Source organism: Pleurodeles waltl, chromosome 9 (assembly GCF_031143425.1).
Source record: "Pleurodeles waltl isolate 20211129_DDA chromosome 9, aPleWal1.hap1.20221129, whole genome shotgun sequence".
NCBI lineage: Eukaryota > Metazoa > Chordata > Amphibia > Caudata > Salamandridae > Pleurodeles > Pleurodeles waltl.
This window is the reverse complement of record NC_090448.1, coordinates 69151624-69177654: the sequence shown is the minus strand read 5'-3', so window position 1 is coordinate 69177654 and position 26031 is coordinate 69151624. Positions and strand designations below refer to the sequence as shown.

At 43.2% G+C, this 26031-nt stretch overlaps 1 protein-coding gene across 1 annotated transcript in view; it reads right to left on the bottom strand.

Moving 5' to 3' along the window:
- Positions 1-26031, bottom strand: part of EFCAB12 (EF-hand calcium binding domain 12) — a 123778-nt gene that overhangs the window by 12139 nt on the left and 85608 nt on the right. Inside the window, exons 6-8 of the mRNA XM_069206319.1 lie at positions 23809-24016; positions 13590-13935; positions 3408-3530 (exon numbers count right to left, since the gene is read on the bottom strand). Of these exons, the coding sequence (XP_069062420.1) occupies positions 3408-3530; positions 13590-13935; positions 23809-24016 (677 nt within the window). The remainder of the gene's footprint in view (positions 1-3407; positions 3531-13589; positions 13936-23808; positions 24017-26031) is intronic.

The following is a 26031-nucleotide window of genomic DNA, read 5'->3' as shown; positions in this document are numbered from 1 at the left end:
CTATGTGTTTCTGTCCATCCCTTTGATTCCTTAGGTTTTGAGGAAGATATGCCAGAATAGCACAACATTTACAGGGAGTGCAGAATTATTAGGCAAATGAGTATTTTGACCACATCATCCTCTTTATGCATGTTGTCTTACTCCAAGCTGTATAGGCTCGAAAGCCTACTACCAATTAAGCATATTAGGTGATGTGCATCTCTGTAATGAGAAGGGGTGTGGTCTAATGACATCACCACCCTATATCAGGTGTGCATAATTATTAGGCAACTTCCTTTCCTTTGGCAAAATGGGTCAAAAGAAGGACTTGACAGGCTCAGAAAAGTCAAAAATAGTGAGATATCTTGCAGAGGGATGCAGCACTCTTAAAATTGCAAAGCTTCTGAAGCGTGATCATCGAACAATCAAGCGTTTCATTCAAAATAGTCAACAGGGTCGCAAGAAGCGTGTGGAAAAACCAAGGCGCAAAATAACTGCCCATGAACTGAGAAAAGTCAAGCGTGCAGCTGCCACGATGCCACTTGCCACCAGTTTGGCCATATTTCAGAGCTGCAACATCACTGGAGTGCCCAAAAGCACAAGGTGTGCAATACTCAGAGACATGGCCAAGGTAAGAAAGGCTGAAAGACGACCACCACTGAACAAGACACACAAGCTGAAACGTCAAGACTGGGCCAAGAAATATCTCAAGACTGATTTTCTAAGGTTTTATGGACTGATGAAATGAGAGTGAGTCTTGATCGGCCAGATGGATGGGCCCGTGGCTGGATTGGTAAAGGGCAGAGAGCTCCAGTCTGACTCAGACGCCAGCAAGGTGGAGGTGGAGTACTGGTTTGGGCTGGTATCATCAAAGATGAGCTTGTGGGGCCTTTTCGGGTTGAGGATGGAGTCAAGCTCAACTCCCAGTCCTACTGCCAGTTCCTGGTAGACACCTTCTTCAAGCAGTGGTACAGGAAGAAGTCTGCATCCTTCAAGAAAAACATGATTTTCATGCAGGACAATGCTCCATCACACGCGTCCAAGTACTCCACAGCGTGGCTGGCAAGAAAGGGTATAAAAGAAGGAAATCTAATGACATGGCCTCCTTGTTCACCTGATCTGAACCCCATTGAGAACCTGTGGTCCATCATCAAATGTGAGATTTACAAGGAGGGAAAACAGTACACCTCTCTGAACAGTGTCTGGGAGGCTGTGGTTGCTGCTGCACGCAATGTTGATGGTGAACAGATCAAAACACTGACAGAATCCATGGATGGCAGGCTTTTGAGTGTCCTTGCAAAGAAAGGTGGCTATATTGGTCACTGATTTGTTTTTGTTTTGTTTTTGAATGTCAGACATGTATATTTGTGAATGTTGAGATGTTATATTGGTTTCACTGGTAATAATAAATAATTGAAATGGGTATATATTTGTTTTTTGTTAAGTTGCCTAATAATTATGCACAGTAATAGTCACCTGCACACACAGATATCCCCCTAACATAGCTAAAACTAAAAACAAACTAAAAACTACTTCCAAAAATATTCAGCTTTGATATTAATGAGTTTTTTGGGTTCATTGAGAACATGGTTGTTGTTCAATAATAAAATTAATCCTCAAAAATACAACTTGCCTAATAATTCTGCACTCCCTGTATTTTAATACCATCAGAATAGCTTTGGAAGGTGTGGTACTTGGATTTGCTCCGCCAATCCCTGCACCCTCCTCTTCTTTGCAGGGTCTTACTACAGTGTGGGGAGCATGCTCTGCATCCAAACCTCCAGAGCCTCCACTTCCACGTCTGACTAGTACGCTTAACAATATAAGTTCATTTGACCTGCCTGCTGAGGTGGTAAATGTGATTTTGTCAGTTCACCACCATAAACTCTGTTGATTCTTGGTATTGGTACTGTTTTGTCTCTTGGTGCATTGGGGAGTAAGATAACTCTCTTATGTAGTGCTTATTAGATGTGTTATGCTTTGCGCTTTCCTTGGCCCAGCAAGGCTGTGCTGTGATCAATTTGTCAGTCCTTTCAGCTTTTCCTTGTTTCCATGCTCAGCTGTTTGGTGTTTAAGTCTCCCATTGTTATGCATTTTCTAAATGGGTTGACGCATTTGTTTCTGTCTTCTCCCTGTGTTATGCCTCAGCTGGACCTTACCTCTGTACTGATTCTAGATGACTTTGCCCTTTGAGCTCATGCACAATTGTCCTTTGCATTTTACCATAACGACTGTGTTCTTGACTACCATTAAGTTGGCTGGTCGTGCTAGGGAGCTGCAGGCTTGTCCTTTTACTACATTTTTATTGGATACACTGGTCCTTTTAACTAATGTTTCTTTCCTACAGAAGGCTGTGACACTATTAAATGTGGATCAGTACCTCGTTTTGCTAACATTTTGCCTGCCTCCTCTTTACATCAAAGAGGAGGAGAGGCTCCACCACCTGGATCCTCACAGGGCTCTCGGCTTCTCATTGGCTATGCTAGTTCCAAAAAAGGGAAGGAAGTTCAGAAGAAGACAATTTTCCACTATTTTGTGCTGTGCATCAAAATTTGCCTCTGGTGGTGTGAGTGCCCATTCCACCAGGGCAAATGCTATTTCTTTGAAAATGAACAGGGAGTTTTCTATCCTGGATATCTCCTAGGGTGAAATATGAGCTTTGGTCCAAACCCTCTGCAGGTCTTCTGGTTTCAATCCTGAAGTCTGCAGGGAAGTTAATTTTGTCAGTCCTACTTTGCAGGACTTTCTTGTCTGACCATTTCCTCAGGTCCACCACTTGGGAGGAAGTCAGTGAGAAATATCCAGGTAGAAGTATATGAAGGAAGAATTACTTACTTTTAGTATTGATCTTTTTGGTGGATATTCTAGGTACTTACAGATTCATCAATGATTCCACCCATCTCCCCATATTGGGAATTGCATTTTTAATAATGTCCCAAGTTAGTGTTGGTACACTGCAATTTCCATCAATGTCGTCGGCCTTATTTCCATCTCTAAGTGTGTGGATAAAGGAGGAGAAACTGTCAGTGCACAGAAATGGAGATTCATACGACTTTGTGATGTCATATACAGAGTGGCTTTTGGAGTCAAGGTAGAGCCAAAGTGCCACCTACAAGGGCAGGAGAGCTGTTTCAAGTATCTTGATCCAGGCTGGATCCGGGAAGAGGTACAAGAGGTGAGAAATCTATAGGTGGAAAGAGTATCCCACAGGAAGATCGATGCTAAAAGTAAGTAACTTGTTCTTTACAATCAAATATTTCTCCAGAAGGGATTCAAAGAAAACCTCAGTGCTAAGTCAATGGTTTAAAATAGTTTGAAGAGCCAGGTCCCTCAAAATGCACAGTCTGCTGTGGCAGCATATAATAGATTAGTGATTCCAAAAAGGGGAAGAGAAGCACACTTTCTTCCACAACGATTTGTCTACTTACTTCGTCATTTCCTGATACTCCTCAAATGTCGTCCAGCAGTTCAAAGTGCTGTGCTCCGCAGGGGGCTTTCCCCTGACTTGCAATTTCACTTTCCGGGTGAGCTTCCTAGGTGGGTAGGAGGAACTGCAGAGAATATAAAGAGGATGAAAAATCCTGAGACACATAATTCTTAGACTACAAAACAAAGAAGTAGGAGATAAATGATGGTAACCAGAAGGGGCCAGTAGAAATTCTATATGTGCAAATGTGTAGAGTCTAAGTTGCCAGATTTGCACGCCCCCAACTAGTGTGACAATTGCACCTGTGTCGCTGTTGTGTACAAGAATTGTGTCAGTGCACACTGATGACTATGCCTGTATAATGACTTGGCTCCATCTTGTGCAAATAACTTATGCCTCTCAGTGATAGGTTGGTGCAACAGGTGAGGTGAGAACCTCACCCACAAACTTTAAACTCTACCCCAAGCAACGATCATTCCCATAAATATATAAAAGAAGAATGAGGACCTTAGCGTCACAGTCGGTTATTCTGGAAGGGGGGCAGGCTACTACCACCCGCCAATATTACCTCACTGACTGAAGATTACCTTAAAACCAGCATTTCAGTGTTTCACATTGCATTGAGTTCCATTAGCTTCTCAGAGGGTAAAGGGGCTCAATAATTATATTTAGTGGCATGCATATGTGCGACACACAAATATTTTTGGATATCAGAGGCGGATGGGTCACAGCAGCTGATAGAATCCCAGAGGTCCTAGTTCTTGTGTGGTGATCTCAAGCTGAACTCCTCAGAACCAGAGATCCTGCTAATGCAATGCTCTCCAAATGTTGAGACAAGTACCTCTGGTATACTCCTATAGGCCTTGCCCCGCGCGTACCAAATCTGTAAGAAATCCTTTCATCGACTGTAACATACAACAACGTGATGGGCGGCTTGAAATAGTCTCAGCCACTGGCAATCACTCGGGCTGTATTCCAGTTCATCGTATGCCACTCTTAGTCAGAGACCATCCACATGCAAATCAATCGTGGTCGTGCTCCAATAGGAACAGACCAGGAGTCTAGTTCAAACTGCCAAGCTAGGTTCCCACCAGCCAGGAACAAAAACAACCACATACTGGTTTTGCCTACTTAGGCCATGTCAGTGAGTCATAGCTCGAATGCTGCAGCACCATACAGACCACTTTTAGAATGTACTGCAACAAACACAAAAGTGATGGAAAGAATGCTTGAATAAAACTCAGGAACTGGTGATCGCTTGGGAATACATTCCACTCCATCATTTTTCACTCACTGGAGTAGGACCAAGAATTATTTGCAAATAGCTGGTCTCTGTAAGAGTGGCACAACTGGTGAAAAACACTGCTTCACTTTCTGTCTTATGGCCTATAGACTGGGGCACAGAAATTTAGAAGAATGGAGATAATCTTCAACTCAAACCTCTGATTCAACACTCTTATGAACACTATAGTTAAAGGTGTCAACATGTTACTCTTCATGCTTACCACAATGATCTCTCTCATGCAAACCTTGCATCATATTGAACTTACAAAACATTTTGGCCCTCATTACAACCTCATTGGTCTTCCCCTAAAGACCGCCGAGGCTGCGGGCACCAGAATACCGCCATTGCTGGCAGTATGTCTAGCTCCCCATTTCGACTTTTCCGCTGGGCCAGCGGGCGTAACAGTGTTACCGTCCGCTGGCCCAGCGGAAAAGTCACTTCAACATTGCTGCCGGCTCGTAATAGAGCCGGCGGCAATGCTGATGTGCAGCGGGTGCAGTAGCATCCGTCGCGCATTTCACTGCCTGAAATTCAGGCAGTGAAATGCGCGATGGGGCTATGCCTGGGGGCCCCTGCACTGCCCATGCAAAGTGCATGGGCAGTGCAGGGGCCCCCAGGGGCACCCCGAGTCCCCTTACCGCCAGCCTTTCCATGGCGGTGTCTACTGCCATGGATAGGCTGGCGGTAAGGGGAGTCAAAATCCACAGGGTAGCGCTGCCCTGGCGGATTACGACCTCCGGGACCGCCATGGTGGTATACCGCCGGTCCCAGCAGTGTCACCGCGGTGGAACCGCCGTGTTCAAAATAAGGTGACTAGTGCCGCCAGCCTGTTGGCGGTACTAACGCCACTATAGCCCTGGCGGTCACCGACCACCAGGGTTATAATGAGGGCCTCTGTCTTGTCATGGGCATCTAGACTAGTGTAATGTGAATTACACAAGCCTTTCCCAGAAAATGATAAAATTCAAGGCTATGCCTCAACCTATGAAAGTCTTACACCTTCAAACCAGCACTGAAAAAATCCATTGTCTCCTTACGGATGTCAGGAGGAGCTTTAAGATGCTATTAGAACAAAAGCCCAGCATACTTGCTCAAACTGGCCCAGGCTTCATCCCTATTAGGAATCTTCAGACAGCTTCTGTCAGACCCCGTTCAGGAGGCCACGAGGCAGGCAGGGGCCAATGCCCCCCAAAAAAAAAAAAACATTTAAAACACCAAGGGATGATATTCAGAAATGGTATTTATCAACAAATGTGTTTGTGATGAGCAGACACTGTTAGGCTACTAAGGGTGTGGACCCTGACTTTGGGACATTCCTTGGTGGCATACAGGGACACTCACCCACCATTGTGTCATGCTTCATCATTGAGTCCTGCTTCTCCTTGGGTGAGAGGAGCATTAATCAAGAGACATCCTTTCTTAGCTCTTTATGGTGATTTTTTGTCCCTAGTTCAACATGTCAAGGTGATCTGATGAACTTCCCCCATTTGAGATCTTCTCTTCTGTACAGAGGGATAATAGATAAAGTCAGGTCCAAAGTGAAAAATTAACCTTACAGGCCCATAGGGGGTGTTTTAATAATGGTTCCATAGCAAGATTCAAACCACAGAACGCACTCTCTGGACATAATTATCACTGCAGTCTCAGATACTGTCCCACAACCATGGGGGTTGAGGTCTTTCGTCACTGCTGAAGCGTGGGCTGCCTCTACAAACTGGGCCAAGTACAACCTCTCTCAGGTGTAGCAAGGCGAGAAGCCACATGCTTTTCAGGGAGGTTAGTGTGGGGTTACTTAGGCTCAGAAATCAATAACACTACTTTAATTAACTACACAGAAAACATAGAATTCCAGAACACACTCAAAAAAACACAACACCTCTCAGGTCACTTAATCTTCAGGGCTGGCTCTGACCCAATGACACACATGGTGGTGTTGTGGTCACACAGTCCACTTATGGGGCACAAGGGCTTCCAGCAGGAGCTTATTCCAGCTTCAATCGGGCCTGCCACACGGGTACACTGCTCCAGGTGGCTGACGGGGATATATGGCAATGGTCATACTGCACAATCCAGCAGTACATGCAAGTCCATAAGTGCACTTGATTAGTGAGTCTCTGTCACATGGACCCTACAGCAGGGTCAATTACAACAGTCCCTTCCATGATCTGCTCCTCGTGCAGGGTTGGTGCTTCCTTCTTTTATTCACAGTCAGGATAGCACGTCACCCAGGACAGTCCAGTAATTCCTCCTATAGACTGGACTCCAGGCAATATTCCCTTGCTTCTGGGGAGCTAGCTATCACTGTGATACCAGCCCTTCTGTGCATGTAGTCCATTAGTACTGTGCAGACTACCCTTTCCTCAGTAGAAGAGACCACAACAATGATGGGCCTGAGCCCCCATGTTTATACTAATTTTGCACATAGAGGATGTATACTGGAGGTCTGCGTCCTTGGAACCAGTTTGGGTTGGTTCCCCTTTTATGTGTCCTGGCCAGGCCACCTTCCAGGCCCGTCCTCGTGCGCAAAGATGCTTTGCTCACTTCAGAAGTACAAAGAGGTGAGAGCTGGCTGCACCCAGTTATTTATGGCTCCTTCTCACAGAGGCAGAAAAAGACAAAAATCTGTACCACTTCAAAAGACTCCCTTCCCTAACACTAGATACTGCAAGCCTCCCCCTGCACTCACCTACTATTTACCTAATAGCATCTGCAGTCAGAGTCATTTATAGCCCAGGGTATGAGGGCGGGCCCTGATACTTCTAAAGAAAGCCTGTCTCCTCTTTCTTCACCATAGCATCTGGTTCTCTTCCTCCCATCTAGGAGATGCCAGCAATACACATATGATATCTGAAGAAAGCAACCACTCCTCCATCTTATATTCTGGTCCAGGCTGCCGGCTTCCAAACTGGAAAACGTAGACATGTATCACTCGTACAGAGTACACTATTACATCTAGCACTCGCACATGTACATTGCATGGGATGTTGCGTTCAGGATTCACGGTTCAGTGTGAGCAACCGAACTATAAATGAATGCGCCTGTAAGCATGCATTTGTATCTCACAGATAAAAAGACTGTCACTAGAATTCACTGATAAGTTATGCTGCACCATCGTCCACAAGCATGAAACCCATTACAGGGACAGTTGTTCACTGTCACTAGGAGAATACACTTGGGACACTCCTCTCGGTTGAGAACTAGGTCCAGAACCTACCATTGTCAAAAGATTGGGCCTTGACCAATGCACAAATGCAGGAATAGTGTGTGACATGACCAGAAATCTAAAAATCAGCATTACAGTTATGCAGTTTGGGCATGCAGGGCAGTGGACATGACTGTACATCATGCAGGGGACATTCTGGTCCCAATAGCTTCTTTATTTCTGATCCCATAAAGGCTATACAATCGACAAATGCCTATATAATCGACACAAACATTGCAGACGGTCACTGGGGTTACTCCTTGGTGCCCTGACTCAGAAGAAAGCAGAAATGCCTCCACTTCAGGAAGCATCTCAAAACCGAAATGATGAAGAAATATTTGTCTAAAAACCTCCCATTAGTGCATGCAATTTAAAAATGTCAAATGGTGGTTCCCATCAAATTGTCTAGCCTTTTATGGTCTGTTGCATTCTCTATTAACATCACTCTTTCCCTTTCTGCATATTTCAGCTTCCTGCAGTTACTACACGATTACGAAGCTTTACAAGACACCTACATCATTGAACACCCACCCAGGAGACGCTTCAATATGCATATGGCACAACCTCACATGGCAGGAAAAAGTAAACGGGAAATGAATTGGAGGTGCATGACTAGAGGGAGAGCTGGTGTGTGAGATAGAGAGGGGGTGCGCTCTCTGAACCTGTTGACAAGTGGCTGCATTCCTTTGAGAAGCCTTTTTTGGTCATGTCTGCTGTGAAGGTATTCCTCAACAATTGTGATAGAGGAAGAGTCAGATCTAAGACAAATGGAATCAGAGAAAGCTATTTTTAGGTCGCAACCTACCAGACAGCACAGCTGTCTGGTTTGCTAAAGACATCTTGGGGACTTTCAGAAAGTTGACCTAGGAATGCATTCTGCCTGTTGAGTTCCATTGGCTATTGGTTTGTAACTCACACTTTCTGGCTTTTCATTTGCTGGCTTTATTTGCCTTAGGATCTCTCAGTTCAGTTTGTCCCACACAGTGCCTAAACCGTGTTTCCTGTATCCTTCCACGAACTTGCCTTCTGTTAACATGCCTTTAAATTTTGATCTTATCATTTCAAGGGTGATTGTTTACTTTTCTTTATCTGACTGCAAAGTGAGAGGATTTATGTGACAATCTTGCTGGATACTATGGGTAGGAAAGAGGTCCTTTCTAGCACACAACAGCGTTTAAATGAACTGTGTAGGTATTTCAGATCATATCAGAATTGTGAACGTACAAATGACGCACATTTTTTGTTATTTCCGAATTGTGTTGGAAACAAACACTTTAATATGATCAAAACAAATCATTAAAGTAGGTGATGTAATTTCCACACATTTTTGTATATGCACTGTATTGTTTTGTTAGTAAAACTGTATGTCTGTACAAATGTAATGGTCATTTCAATTGAAAGAGTGTTGTCTGTAATGGCAGTGTGCTACCACACCATGAATACTCCACTGTATGCCACTCCACTCTACACCACTCCACATCACTGCACTCTTCTCTTTGCCACTCCACTTTACATCACTTCACACCGCTGCAGTCTGCACCACTCCACTCTATGCCACTGCATTCTACGCCACTTCACACCTTGCCTCTCTACTCGACCCTGTACCACACTACACTATGATAATGCAATGCACTCTTCACCACTCTACTCTACACCACTGCACTCTTCGACGCTGCACTCTACACCACTCCAGCCTAGGCCACATCAATCTACGTTGCACAACTCCACTTTATGCCACTGTACTCTACGCCACTCTGCACCACTGCACTCTACAACACTGCACTCTATGGCAATACACTCTACATCAATGCACTTTACTCTGTAGCACTCAACTCTATTCCCCTGCACTCTATGCCAGTCGTCTGTATACCACTCTTAACTACTTTGCATCACTGCACTCAATGCCACTGCACTCTGCGCCACTTTAGTCTACACCATTATTCTCTATGCCACTCTACGCAACTGTACTCTACCGTGCAACCCACCACTCGACACTACTACACTCTACTCTGAAAAAATCTACTCTGTGCCACTGCACTCTTTGCCACTCTACTGCACTCTATGCCACTGCACTCTATGCTTAACCACTGCATGCTATGCAGATGCACTCTACACAACTGCACTCTATGTCACTGCACTATATGCTAGTGCACTATACTTTGTATCACTGTACTCTATGTCACTGCTCTCTACGCTACTCTACTCCTCTCTACACCACTACACTCTGACACTACTCTGCAACACTGCACTCTCTGCCACTGAACTCTATGCCACTCTACTCTGCACTACTCCACTCTATGCCACTGCACTTTATGGCACTATACTCTACTCTGCACCATTCTATGCTACTCTACACCACCCTACGCCACTGCACTCTATGCCACTCGACTCAACTCTGCACTCTATGCCACTGCACTTTATGCCACTCTACTCTATTCTGCACCATTGCCCTCTGCATCACTCAACTCTGCGCCACTCCACTCCGCACCACTCTACATTACTCTACTGTATAACACTGCACTCTACTTTGCGCCACTCTACTATGTGCAACTATACTCTGTGCCACTCCACTCTGCGCCACACCACACCACTATGCACCACTCTAATCTATGCCACTGCATTCTACAATGCTGCATTGTATGCCGCTGAATTCAATGCCACTGCACTCCACGCACTATACTCTGCAACACTCTATGGAGTCTACACCAATGCACTTTACACCAGTCTACTCTATTCTATGCTACTGCAGCGTATGCCACTCTATGCAACTCCACACTATGCCACTCTCATACACGACACTCTCTGCCACTTCACTCTACAGCACTCTACTGAACTATTCACCATTCCACTCTATGGGCCGCCACACCACTGTCCTCTATGCCACTAAATTTTAGCCATGATGAACAACAGCCACTTTGGTGAACAACATGGCCTAAACATATTGGCAAAGCCAATAGCTCCTGCATAAGCGAGACCTATTGGTTTTGCCAATGCTAGTTTCCCATAGGCAGTGCAATAGTTTTGTGTGTGATAATTGTGTGATGTTGTTCTGCATGGGCAGTAGCTAGTACTGGAAGGTTACGCATGCCTAGATGTTGCCAACTTCCCCATCATGTTTATATGTAGTTTTTGTAAAGCGTGTAGCTACCCAACCAGGACGTCCCTGGGCTCGTACAGTACAAATTAATATTGCGATGTAGATTTAAAAAAATGTCATGTTTTGAGATTTTTCCTTTGAAAATGCTTCACTGGGACTAATCTGGGAGCTGAAGAGGAAGAGAGCTCCAAAGTTTGGAGGCCAAATTACTAAACAAGCATCCCATATCTCTGGCTTCTAAACCTGGGTTGTATTGCTAAATTGAACCTTGCTGACCACAGTGCTCCTATGGCATAATCAGCCCTCTGATATACCTAAGTCCAGAGCCTAAGAGGGTCTGTAGGCAATGGATAATGCCTTGAACGTAATCCTTTTTTCCAGAAGCAGCCAGCGGAACAAGGGCAAGTGAGCAAACACTGAGGGGGTTATTACAACTTTGGAGGAGGTGTTAATCCGTCCCAAAAGTGACGGTAAAGTGACGGATATACCACCAGCTGTATTACGAGTTCCATAGGATATAATGGACTCGTAATACGGCTGGTGGTATATCCGTCACTTTACCGTCACTTTTGGGACGGATTAACACCTCCTCCAAAGTTGTAATAACCCCCTGAATGATATTGAGCATGTGGAGTAGCAGCCGTACTGTGGCATTTTGTATTATCAGCAGTGGTTTGAGGTCTGCCAGCCACCAAATAGAATATATGCTGGATAGTCCATGATCATAATTAACTGGACTTATGGTCTTTTGCGTAAGGTCGAGTACAGCCCACAGTGTCTTTTTCAGACTACGGACTTTCTTTAAACATTACCCAGCCAGGTTTTTGATCTGGCGGTCCATCCTTAGCTCATTATCAAGCCATATCCTAAGCCCTTTTACTGCATGCTTTGGCGAGGGAAGAGTGCCAAACCTTTTTTGGCCACCATGCCAGAGACCAGAGTGTCGGCTGAATTCCACAACCAGCACCTCAGTTTGTCCTCCATTAAGCAGCAAACAATTCATCTCCATCCAGTTGGAGATCACTAGGAGGCAACACCTAAAGCATTCTGCAGTACATCAAAATTCTAGGGAAAGAGAAAATTGGGTGTCATCAGCATACAAGAATAAAGTGAAGCCGAAAGACTTACCAGGTCTGCCAAAAGATCGATGTAGATATTAAAAAGAGTTCTGCTATGGGACGAGCTCTATGGGACTCCACACTTAACTGTACATGTCTCAGAAAAATAGGGTTTGTCTAGGACCTGAAAGCTCCAGCCTTTAAAGAAGGAGGTGAACCAAGTCAGAACCTTCATTCTAATACCCTAGTCTTGTAGCAGATTCTGCAAAATGTTCAGCGTCCATCTGAATTCCTCTGTTTTTGCCAGCGGTACAGATAACGTGCTATATTGAGATCGAAAGCTGAACTGGGAGGAATGAAGAATATTATGGGCCTCAATAAAACATGACAGCCGGTGATTGATATGTTTTTGAGCAGTTTAGAGATGAAAGACAACAAAGAGGTTGGGACAGTGGATTTCTGGCTTGGTAACATCCAAAGAAGATTTGGTGAGCAGCGGTACTATCACTCCATGCTTCCGTGCTGGAGGCACGTTAGTAGAGGAGATGGAAAGGTTCAACAACATCAATATAGAGTAAATGATGGAACTTTGGCTGAGCTGGATCCAAAGGGGAGTCTGGTTTAATGGTTTTACCCAGTGCAGCCAGAGCTGATATTGAAAAAGGTTGGAAATAGGAGAGAACCAGTACCATTACCAATAATAATTGCTGGTTTCCACAGTACCAGTGTGAAGTTAATGGTTCCCACACCGTAGAGGTGACCTGTTTGTGCATGCAAAAAGTAACCTATACTACCAGCTACTGAATGAACAGTTATTGCGTGTTTCCATGTACCCCAATAAAACATATCACCAATTTGCATATTATCTAAAACAGATATTTGGAGTTTTTCAGGTCCAAAAATAAGATATTACTATTTTTCACATATTCAGATAGGGTCAGATTTTACCAATCTCCATATGGTATTGCCACCAAGAGACAATTGCAAATTCTGGCAGTCAGTTTTAACAATGAGGGTGCATTAGGGCAATAGCACACTAGTTTTCTTATGCTACTGTAGGCACTGCAATGTGTGGTCAGGGAATCAAGATTCACGTGGTCTTCTCCAGGGGTCAGAGGTATTGAGGATCTCTAGACAGCTATGTGATGGTTTCCTAAAGGCCTTCACCTGGCCTTCTGAAAGTTTTTTAAGGAGCTGTTTGTTAAAAAGATAGGTGACACTGCTGTAGTGGGAAGGCCAACCAGAACACTAATGGACTGACTGAGAACTTGACAGTAATGATACATTTTGAAATCTTTAGAGGAAAATGCTAAACCTGGAGAAGAAACTTGCTGAATTTCCTCTATCTTTTTGTCCTTATTGTGAATACAATTGCACCACTCAAGCCTTTCCAAGATTTCGAATTTTGTTCCAGAAGTTGAAAGATTTTATGATACTACCAAACTCCAAATCAAGCGCTAAGCATACCTAGCACTCACTGTCTGCAATTAATACGTTATCATGTTATCAGGAAAACGAAAGTCAAAGGAGGTTAAACATACCTGAATTCTGGGTCCTTGTGGTCTGGTTTTTGACTCGTATGCAGCCTGGACTTGCCTCCACTGATTCCATCCAAGGGCTGTTTCTTGAAAGGATCAGAGGAGGAGAGAGACGTCTCGTCCCCTGAAGGCAAGGCTGATAATCGAGATCTGCCATGAGTTTTAGGAGCTGTCCTTGTTCCAGGATGTAAGGGAGATATTTGTGTTCCTGGTGGCAAATGAGATGTCCGAGCACCAGGATATAAATGAGGTCTCACATTAGAAGAAGATAACAGAGATGTCCCTGGTTGTTTGAGCCTCAGGAGTTGCTTAGAATCAATTAAAAGTTTGTCTCCAGGATACAAAAGTGCTATGCAAAGAACAAAAGGAAGACATCAAGTTAATTAATAACATCATTGTGAGCATAAAACAAAGTGACTGTGCAATTACATCAGGGAAAATAGCATTTCTTCATCCTAATCATCCCACTCACTTTTACAGAATACACGCACTTCTTTATCAGGCAGATGCCAATTATTACAGTTTTAGCGGTACGTGACAGTAGAGTGGTCTATACAAAAGAAGCGAGGACACCAGCATTAGAACCCAGGTCTCCTTTTTGGGAGTCAATTGCTTGGCAGCAACATCCCACCTCCACCCAATTAACAATGTATCAAGATACCACTGGGTGCCTTGTTAATGGTCCTGATAACTTCGACGTTATTGTTCAGAGAAATTGATGTTGTGAAAGCCAATCAACATTTGTATGGAGGAATAGGGTATGTAGCTCACAAAATGGTGTCAGCAAGATTGAGAGCATTGATTCATGGATATGGGTGTTTTGTTTATTTTCGAACATATTTTTAAATATATAATTACAGTCATACTTGGCAATGTTGCTCCAGCCCTGGCCAGCTATACTGGAAATCATGTTTTGTGACTTGTAAGTTATAAATAATAGAGCAACATTGGTATTTAGTTCCTAGGGCAAATCTGAGAAATTAAGAGATATGAGACTAGGGCTGATAGCATTGTGAGTCAAAGAGGAAAATGAATATATAGGGATGTAATGAAGAAACACTAACGTGAGACACTGAAAACAGTGGCTTTTGGAGTTTGACACCTCTAGGGAGTGCTGATGGCACACCCTCGTTAGCTGGTGGCCAGTGGATCCACCTCTCTACATAGGTTTTCAGGCCACTAAGAAACCCCTAAGTAAAGGACAATTTACTTTAATAAGGAAGTGCAAGTACCACCTGTTAGGAAAACAATCAGAACAAGGAAAATGGCTAGAGAAGATTCTAGGAAGTTAGTAAGTTTAGGATACAACAGTAGAAATTTAGATGGTAGCTAATCATGTCGTTCATTTTTATTTTTCAGGATCAAAGACTAAGTCCCCGGTCCTTCAGCGGTGGCCACAATATTTTTCTCAAAGTTGCGGTCAGCCAAGCAGAGGGCTTCGGGTCTGCAGATCTGACTTTGGGTCCATAGACCTGAAAAAGTTAATGGGAGAAAAATAAATGATGCCCCCCCTAAAGACTGTGGTGAAGGTCTTTTGAAACACCCATATCTCACAGATGTTCATAGGTCTTCAGCTGAAATGAGGACCTACTGTTCAGCAGGAGCTGTGGGACATCCGTTACACCTCTGGCTCCCAGGCCTGAACAGATTTGTTTTTATATATTTGGGTCTGTGGAAGGTCCACTAACTCAGATAGATGGTCATCCGTGGAGTAATGGTCCAGATATCTCTAACTCTTAACCCCTTTCAGCCTAATCAAATAAATTTTTCTAGAAAAAAAACAACACAAGCAAAGGAACTTCTTTGAGTAAAATTATAGTTTTGTGTGGAGTTTTGTGTAACTCCATTCAGCTTTTTTCTGCATTAACGAGGAAGGATCCCGGTGGCGATTAGGTTGACAAATGTCACTTTTTTGGCATTCCACTTTTTTGCCCCACCTCCGACCCTTGATGGATCTGCACAAAACATTCCATGCTGAATATAAACTGGGATGAATTTTCTTTTGGAAATGTTTGTGTAGACACATTGAGCAGCTCCTCTAAAGTTATCTAGAAAACAATTACCTTTTCAATGGAACCTGTAACCTAACCATAACAAAAAGGGTGCTATAATATAGAACAATTCCCAGTAGCATATGACGGGAAGCATACTTAAAAAAAACATTTACAATCGTAGTTATCATTTCCAGTGCCCACTTCTTCCCCTCCATGAGACAAACTTCTAGGAACAAGATTTAAAGAATGACTTAATTTTTGAGATAGCAACTTTTTGTTGTATATGGCCAAATGCAGAAGTTAGTCACAAATCGAAATGAATAGGCATTTTAAATAATTCCAGTTTTATTGATTGAATTTGAATTACATAGTTGATTCCACTGCATCACTTCTGTTGTCTCCTCATTTAAATTATAACCTGGTGCCACAACATGTTTGCTGAGGGAATATATAGTAACTCAGCACCAAGTCAGAGATGAAGACCAGAGCATCAACTGCAGAGGCAACAGTCTTGTAGGAGCTTAATATGGATACAACACCGATGATATGAGGTTTTCCCTGGTTCAATGAGCAAAGCTCAATACCCAAGAAAAAAAAAAAATTAGTAGGAACGTTCGCATCCTGGCTGTGTTCCTTGTCCTAGAGCAGAAACAGCAGAGCGGAATGAGGGCCTAGTCCCTGTTGTTTTCTTTGACCTAACTGCAAGCAGTTTGATAAGGTCCCATTATCCCTAATCCTAGCCAAGGGACAAACATATATATTAAAGACATCCAACTAAAAGAACTGCCCAAAGCAACATGTGCAACACAGAATGCAGAAAAATCCATAAGATCGTGTCAAAGGCCTTATCTGTATCCAGTGTCACTATCACTTACAACGTGAGCAAATTGAAAAATTTTTTTTTTTAGATGATACAACAAAGTAAGCTTGTATTGCTTTTAGTAAGCATTCATTTTAAAAGTCTGTTTGGGAAGGATGTTTAATAAAATGTAAACCGGCTCAAAAAAATAAGCACTGCAGCCTTGCATTACTTGCCTCTTCCTTGATGACGCTGGTAGACTTACAATGTGGTCTGCCCGAGTCTGCCAGTCTATAGGAGGTTTGTGAACTGGCTATTGTATTCTGTATGTAAAGTATTATGTATCCATTTAGCATTAATAAGTGCAGTATATATAGTACTGTATGCTTGGAACATGGGTAACAGGACTGTTAAACAGTTTACTTCCTTTCTCTTAATTGTATCCTTTCAGCACAGATTTCCAGAATTAATATGTTACAGTGGTTAAAGTATCTTTCTTATTATAATCGGCTATGTAAAGGCAGCATATCACAATGTTGATATAATGCAATTTTGAGATTTCTTTACTCAGAATATAATTATATATATTTTTTAAATAAAAAAGGAATCTATGGGGCTGGAGGGACAGCACAAGCCTCTGCTTTCTATACACTCCCTGCTACTTACACAAGTCTCACCTACCATCCCATCTCAGTCCCCACATTTTACCATCAGGTGTGGTTTGAGCACTGCATATGCTTACGAAGAAGATAGTTGAGGTAGTAATGTGAAGAATTGAGAACAAGAACTAACAATCCTGGAACCACCACAAAGGTATTTTTCCTCACTTTGACTTTCTTGGATCCCCAACATTGCCAACTTATGAGCACTTTGTTGCAACATTCCCAAACTGCTGACGGTGAGAAACGCCATTTGCAAATTCACATTCATCCAACAGATAACAATTCAAGCGGCATGAGGTGAGACCACACAGCCGTTCAACAAATTACTCTGTGGGGTAAATACTCTGTAATTCTACTGAGGCTATCTTAGCTCTGGCAGAATGAGCATGAGCCCACTGAAGAGGCCAAGCTTTTCTTGTTCCGTAGTTGTGGTAGGTGCACAAGACTTTTCAACCAGCAATAATAGCTTTTACCAACTTGTTGTGTGGGTTGCAACCACCATTATTGATGAAGGAGTGATCTAACTTCTGAAAGGTAATCCTTCTTTCCAAACTTTGGGGTTGTAGACTTTCCTTCGGCATGAAAAATGGGGTCTAGCTTGAAAACCAGATTATGTCCTGGTTAAGATGGAGTCCCATCAAACTCCTAGGATAAAAGAGAATCACTTTATCACTATGAATAAATATGTGGGTCCTTTGAGGAAAGACCATCCTGATCACTAATCCAGCCTGTTGAAGTAATAGTGACTAAGAAAGCAACTTCATCTCTCAGTAGATTAATGTCACAAGATGCCACAGACTCAAACAAAGTATGCATTGGAGAACCATGGACTCTTGATACCTCTTGTCAAAGGGTTCTTGTGTCTGCAAAATGTGACCAGAATATTAAGACCTCATTTATGGATGCCTCTAAAAGATCAAAGCAATAGTCAAGAGCTTGTGACAAGAACATTTGGATTGCTTAGCGGTAATCTTCATTACTCCAAGTATTATCCTTCTTCATCACACTTTTTACCATTTGAGAGTACGCCTCCTCATGGGAGGGATCGATGATTGCCCCCTTTTCTTAAATACACACAGTTTGGAATTCTTTATCAGTACATTTTCAAAACTCCACCTCTTCCTGTAAAACATAACAAGAGCCTCCTCACCCCCACCCATTTCTTTTATCATTAATCATCAATGACATCATAAGAAGGGGTGGTGTGAGGTTAATGAAGGACTATGACAAGGAAGGTTAGGGCTCAGAGTAATGAACATTACTGGGAAACAATCAAACTATTAGCCCCTTGTCTACCTTACCATTTGAGGATGTACCAGGAATACATAACATTGATCGAATATATATAACCCAAGAAGTTCATAATACTGAGCCGGAGTTATTAGAAAAGGAAACAGATCCTAAACGAGCTGAAGAAAAAATACTTTTGTCAAAGACCGTGGAAGAATGACTTCCACTTGTAAATGATAATGCTAACTAAGGTATAAAGTCTAAACTATGTAGCAGCTACACATCCATCATCTAATGAAATACCTCAGGCTCCCACCCATTAAACTGCCATTCCACTACTACTGTGAATCACTGCAGGAAATGTAATTTAAATGCTTGAGTAATATTCAACCATGACTGCCTACTATCAACTATTTAAAACAGCCAAATGGGAGTCTTACATTTAGCAGTGGAGCCAAAAGAAATGAAAGAGAGATCTGACACCTGACACCAAATTAATTGAAGAAACCTTATGTACCTTGAAGGTATGGATAACTACCTTTGCTGAAGTTTTTGTGTTTGGAAAGAAAACAGTGAAAACAAACTATTTAATTGAGTGATGTCTGTAATTCAGTCACTCTGTGAGTTAATGTGACACTGCTGATAACAGAGCAATTCTGAGAACCAATTGGGGAATCTACTAAAATACAAAAAAACATACAGTAATTTCCAGCTATTCAAAAGGATATTTTTGTAAGGGCAGATGTCTCGATAAACATTAGAGACCAAGGATTTAGACTTTAATTTGCACTTTTGTATTAGAGCCATCTTTTCAAGAATTTAGAACTCTACTGCCGCTGTTCATGGGTGGAGCTAGTGAATCCTCTTTACTGTTTAGACTGAATTACGCTTTGTATTAAAGTAGTGCCAGTGGTAGGGAAGTGAATATATATTGCCAGGAGTGAAAGCACAATACTAATGAATATGTATTGTGTTACAGCTGAAAAACAATGTGTAATGAGAATCACTGAAATCACAGAATTGATTTCTAACTCTCTGAAGGAAGTTACAGATATAAGAAGGTGTATTACAGTTCAGGGTATTCCATACATTATTCAAAAAGTTTATATATATCTTTCAGCTCTAAGACGTCTAGAGCTGCCAGCAGCCACAGAGAGCAGACAACTAAGCACAAAGATATACAGAGACTGCCACAAGTCAGATTTCATAGTAGAAACAGTGAACTGTAGTATTACAGACCAAACGCTAACAGAATTATTTAGTTTTGTAGATATCAACATCTCTGCAATGCAGATTAAGTCCAACAGAAAGAACAGACGAGGTGAAAATATTCGGTGTCTCTGTTTGTCTATTATCCCATTACCCTTTCTCCCTATCCTCTGCCTACTGACACAGACTTCCCTTGCTTGGCCTTCAATGAGATCAGGAAAGTATGGACACCAATATCGCTCCTGTTGGATCTGGATTTCCAGGTTAGTGCAAACATGGCAGGAAAGGGGTCTGTCTCAAAATGTTTGAAAAGTTGTCCAGCTAATGTTTCTGACAGGGAAACCTTAGCTCCACTAAAGGCTCAGATAGCCATCAACTGATCGCTTAAAGAGGAGGATAACCCTAAAGAAAGCCATGTCTCCGAAATGTTCTACCATATACATCATGTGATATGCACTATTTAGAGCAAACTCCAATTGTTTGTTATAGACTTTTAATGTCACTCGACATCTACAGTTTTGAATACCCAAAGGAAGGTCTTGCTAACAACCCAATTCTCTGAAGACTGCTCAAATTCCAAACCACAGGCTAAAGACTGAGCAGGGAATTCTCTAATACGTGAAGATGAAAGACTAAGCTGGATCCATGGCCACAATGACACAATCAAAATTACTGTCACTACACTGTCCTGTGTTTTTACTAATACCCTAAATGGAAGAGCAATAGAGGGAAGCAGTATTGTAGACAACTGATTCATGGAATAGACCTACACCTTCCATTCCTAGTCGTCAAATAGCAGAACAAAATTTCAGAAGCACAGGTTCTTCCTTGCTTACCAAAAAGGTCCACCACTGCCCCTCATGATACAATATGACAAATCCATTTAATTATTCAGAATGTGTATTCTCCCCACAACAGATGTCATAAGCAAGTTTCATCCCCTTTGTCTGTTAGCAGGGCTCTTTATTACCAGATTGGCAATGTTTACTAGAATGGTGTCCCCATCCAAGAATTAAGCAAAGTGCAGGGATGCTACCTGTATTACAGCCAAATTTTGTTTTTGACTGTTGGAAAGATCTCTCAGAAAGAAGAGGCCAGAATCAATCTCCTGGCAGAGGATTCAAATTTCAAACACCAAATTACTTCGAGTTTGATGCTGGGAGTGACAGAAATGAGACATTTGTATCACCTAAAGCTGGCACCCAATGAACCAACATGACAGGAGCCTCAGATGTAGATGAGCTCAGTGAAATCTGGATGCCCTATGACCAGGACCATTGGAATTATGCGGTAAGAGAGGGCCAAATCATGTGGCAGGTTTGAGTAAATTATGCAGACAGAAAAGGTAAATTATGCTGCATAGTGTGGAACATTTTGTAACAATGTTACTTCATAGTTTTGTTATTTTTAAACTTGGTAACACTGTATGGGCATTGGCTGCACCTCATTAGTACCAGTTTAGCACACAGGTATAGCAATAAGCAACAGAAAGGTGGCCAGACCAGCCTTGCAAAGAGCCTTCCACTGAGCGGCAACATGTGTTGCTGGATTTTTATTAACTTTGAAACTTGTTGAGCTAGAAACATTTTTTTATTTTAAAATATGTAGATTATGCTGCAGATGATGGATTATGTGGCAAATCTATAATTATGCAGAAATGGCCGTAGCCACACAATCGCATAATTCCACTGGCTCTGCCTATGACCCTGAAGACTGAACTGCTGATAGGAAAGGCTAGGCCTGATTCTGGAAAAAAGGACAAAAATATTATGTGTGTATTACCTTAGAACATAAAGTATAAGTATCCTAAAAATGTAACCTGTTCATCTCTGCCATGTGTGTCTTTTTCCGAAGTGGATCCTTTAGCCATGAAGTTTATGGGAGAGGTTCACTGGACACCTGTCTGTTTCATCTACTCCAGATAATAAGTTGGTATACCTGTACAGCCTAGGTGCAAACGAAAATCTACTAGGTGTGACCAAGATTGCTAGGCAAAGTGGCAATGGGGTGTAGGTTTATTTTTGGTTGGACAGGTAGTGTCTGAGCAATGGCTGGCACGGTGTAGAAAGGAGGGCAGACACATTAACCTTTTGGAATTTTTCCTGCTAGTGGTGGCTTTTGTGTCAAGATGTGATGAGTTTGCTAAAACCAAGGTGCCTTTTAATATTGATAAATAAGACTGTGGTGATGCTAGTGATGGCAAAGATGGCAAAGATTGAGAGGGCACTAAGGCCGTTAAGAGTTTTTGTATTGGGCTACTTGATGCACAGTATGATTTTAGGATGAGGCATATTCCGGGTACAGACTAATAATGCAGATGTCTCATCCGCAGTGACAGCGGTGGACATGAGGTGGGGATGTTGGGGGACGGTAGTGATCTTTCAGAAGGCGGGTGGTTTATTGGGGGAAATATGTTTTTCTATGGGTGAGTCAGTGATTTTTAGGCTGTACATGGTATGGATGTTTTTGTCCCATTTTGGACATTACAGCTTTTAGGGTGTGGAAAGGAACTAGAGGTACAAATAGAGGAAGTTCATGGTGGGGCATCAGCATTATAAATTTGACTTAGGAAGACCAAGACGGACCAGGTGCTAAAGAGATAGCTATGTATTTAAGGGAGTCTATCGTTAGGAACATCTGCCTGGTTCGCGTTTGGAATTATTATTCTTATAGGTTTTGGGGGTTTTTGGGGCTATTTTAGTACATATGAGAGGAAAGACCTTGTCCAGTTTTCAGAAACCAAAGGAGGTGAAGTTAGCTTTAAGAAGGTTGGGTCTCCCAGCATCAGAGAATGGTACTATTTCTTTTCAGATAGGGATGGTGACAAAGGCTAACAGGATTGGATTTTCTGGTAGACCACTGAAGGGCATTTGGTGAACATCAGATTACATCAAGAGATACGTCTGACCAGAGGAGGTTCTGTGTCTTCAGTGTTAATGCTGTCAATTTTTTCACTCCCCCAAATTTTGCTCCATCCCAAACCAAACAACGGAATAACGTGGGTGAGGACATTTGGACAGTCATTTGTTAAATGAGCATCCATAAAAGTCCATGTATTATTTGAATAGTCAGTTTCAAGGAGAATATGGAGGGAAGTGATAAAATTATTGACTATTAGCATGACCCAATGGAAAATGATGCTGGGAGTTTGCACAAGATAAGGTGTCGAAAGGATTACATATAAATAGATCACATTTAAAGAATATGATTTTTTTTTAGGGAAGGTGGGGTGCATCTGTTGTAACTGTGGAACGTGTACTAACTATATTGTGGAACTCTGGGATGTGATCGTCCATTCCCATCGATAGACGTCACTGGGAAATGATGATGTGCCCACAGGGAACGGGGATGGGCGGCTGTGGGGCTGTAAGAAGGACATCAGAGGAGCTGGAAAGGAATTAAGGGGGGAAGCAAAATGAGGGATGTTAAACAATAAAAGGAAGATGACCATAGGACGGTTAAGAGACAACTCAGGGTGAAAAAGGATGGGAAAACCCCCAAGGTTGTTGGGGATTATGTGGGAGGGCCGACAACTGTGCATCCATAATGCATTATTGAGGTGGGATCATTAAAAAGTAGGGCTGTCTAAAGGATTGTTATTGTTGGCAAACTGCTGCTCTTTAAAGCTGCCTTGTTTTTCACACCTCAGATGTCATGATCAGGTCAAAGGCAGGGCTAATTTCTCACAGTGTCTGTCAGTGGGTCACAGAGGGGTTCAGCATGCGTGCTCATCCAATCTTTGGCCTCTCTACAGAAGATAGAGCACTGGTCGAGTGTGCCCATTGCCCCACTGTAATTTTGATTATACGTGCAATTGTGTGAAGGAGGTACACCGTCGTCAAAATACTGACAGAAAGAAAGTTAAAGAGAATCCAGTGACTACAGGTGAGCGGGTGCATCGTGTGTTTGGGGGAGATGGCTGAAGCCATATAGATGTAAAGAATTACGCGCAAGAGAGAGTAAAAGGAGGATGTGGAAGAGAAAAGAGATGAGGTGTGGTATATGCAGATTGAGTGTTTCAGAAAGATCTGAGGAGATAAAGAGAATAAATGTCTAACCAAGAGACTGCCACAGAGAGAGGTGTGAAGAGGAGAATTTGGAGTGACTGAGGCACTCCTAATACCTTACCCCTAGCACAGTCCATCGTAATGTTTAATTCACAGTCTGCTTAAAAGGTTTAAACTACTGTGATTGTTTATATTTTTATATGTACACATCTATAAGAACACACATGCATACAGTGTTCATGATCACCTGTTGTACGTGAGCACTTATATGCCCCCCTAAAAATCATACCTAGAGGTGCTGAGAAAGAAGCTTTTTCTTACCTTGCTCAAGTAATTCCTCCGATAAAGGTACGCTGTACTTGTGGCAGAGCTGCAGTATGTCCATGTACTCCAGGAGGACTTCACGCCTGAAGCGGTCCACCATATCCCCGTGCTCAGAGCCGAGTGTGGAGGGCATTGAGTGCTTGTCTATGGCTGCATTCCCAGACTTGACTACACGGCACTGGTCCACCCATTCCTTCGGCCTGCTCTACAGGGAAGAAGACACATGGGCCTAAGCCCCTTAGTCACCTTGTTGGGGTTAGAAGCAAGGGTGAAGCTATCACTGATACGGCAGGGATAATGGGACTCATTGATGAGAGTCCACTTCATTCCACTTATGTCCGCCTCTTAATGCTACAAGAGGATCCATGATGCATGCACCTGAGCCTCAACCTCTGTCATACTGTGAAGCCCACACTTTCCCCAAATATATCCATTTACTTAAAAACACAATGAAATGAATAATGATGTTGCATAACACAGATACACTGTAGGTAATGTTTTAGAAGACTCTGGCCCTCATTTGGACTTTGAGGTCAATATCCCTGACCGCCAAAGCCCAACCTGCCAGACGACTGCCAGTGGTGGCGGTCAGCAGACCACCATATTACGAGTGCTGGCTGCTTTCCTCCATCATTGAGGTGGAAAGCAACCAGCAGTCGTGCTGGCGGTTGGCGCTGCAGAGGCGGGTCCATCGCCGGCACAGCCACGCCAGAAGGACTCCGCCCGCCGTATTACAAGCCGTAATATGGCTTGGCGGAGTCCTGCTGGCGTGGTGGTGGCGGCGAGGGAAGACCGCCAGGACCCATCCCCTCCCGGACATTCCCCTCGACTGAGGAGGTAAGTGGGCGTCCAAAGGGAGGAGGGGGTCTGTGTGTTTGGGTGCATGTGTGCATGTTTGCGGAGGGGGGTGCTGAATGCGTGTGTGTATGTGCACATGAATGGGGGTGTCTGTGTTGATGAATGTGAGTGAGTGGGTGTGCCTGACTGAATGTATGCGTATGCCAAATAGATGTGTATGTGCATACATGCGTGCGTGAAGAGGTGTGGGGGGGGTGTGAGTGTGTGGATGGGTGAGGGGATGTGTGCATGTGTAAAGACATGTCTGTATGTGTGTGCCGGTGACAGCAATGAAGATTCCTATCGCCGGGTGCATGACCGCCAGGGTTTTCGTGGCGGGGTGAATGCCACAGAAAGCCTGTCGGTTTGCAGCCTCGTAATCCGGATGGCAAGCTGGGGCCTGCCGCCGGATTGGAGGTGCTCACCGCCGGCCGCGGCAGAGTTGCGGAGGCTTGGCGTCTGCCAAGCCTCACAACTCGTAATGTGGCGGTAGGACTGCCACGGCGAGGCTAGCAGTCTTATGACCGCCTGCCTCGTAACGAGGGACTCTGTTGGGCACAAGACATTCCAGTTCAGTACTAATACAAACCAGTTTAACTTAGAAATGTAGTTCAATCTGTTCAATTGACGGTATCCAGGACTACCAATCCCAGAATGCACTGGGTAGGTAAATGAAAAGCCTAAACCTGGCAGCCAGCATCCCTAATGACATGGTGTCATCCGGTAACCTCAACTACTGGATGGACAATTCATGCACGTCAAACATCCAATCCTATCTGATGTGCCCCACAGCAATTTTATTACAGGACAGAAGACTCCTAATGTGCAATCTCTTTCACTGCTGTTTACTTAATAGCAACTTCAAAACACTACATTTCCCACGATCTTGCTCTTCTGAGCAGGAAGTAACAACACAAAGAAAGTACACCTAACCTCTATAAATAGGCGCAGTCCAACCAACTTTTACTCTTTTCAGGCTACATGAGTTAAGTAAATGTTGCACACATGTACTGTTAGATAGAGTTTCTGGCACACTGGGGTTTTACTTTTAAGTGTATTGGGAAGTATGAGGGGGCTGCCTTGGTAAAAGCGTGCTTGTTTACTGCCTGTTGCTCTTGTAAATGCTTCGTGCGGGCAGCTACAAGGACTACCTGATATTTCGGTGGGTTTCAGCGCTCGGTAGCAGGTTTTGTTGCATTGCTTGTTCAAATATTGAAGCTCCGCTTGGGCATGTTCAGCGAGAGAAGACAGTTGTTTATTTATGACCGGGAGGTCATGTTGCAACTGCTGACTGCTTACTGCCAAAAGCCTGCATTAAACAAAGCACGTGTTCATTGTATAATTGCAAAGTTTTAAAGTTTGAAAAATATCGACGGGCCGGTT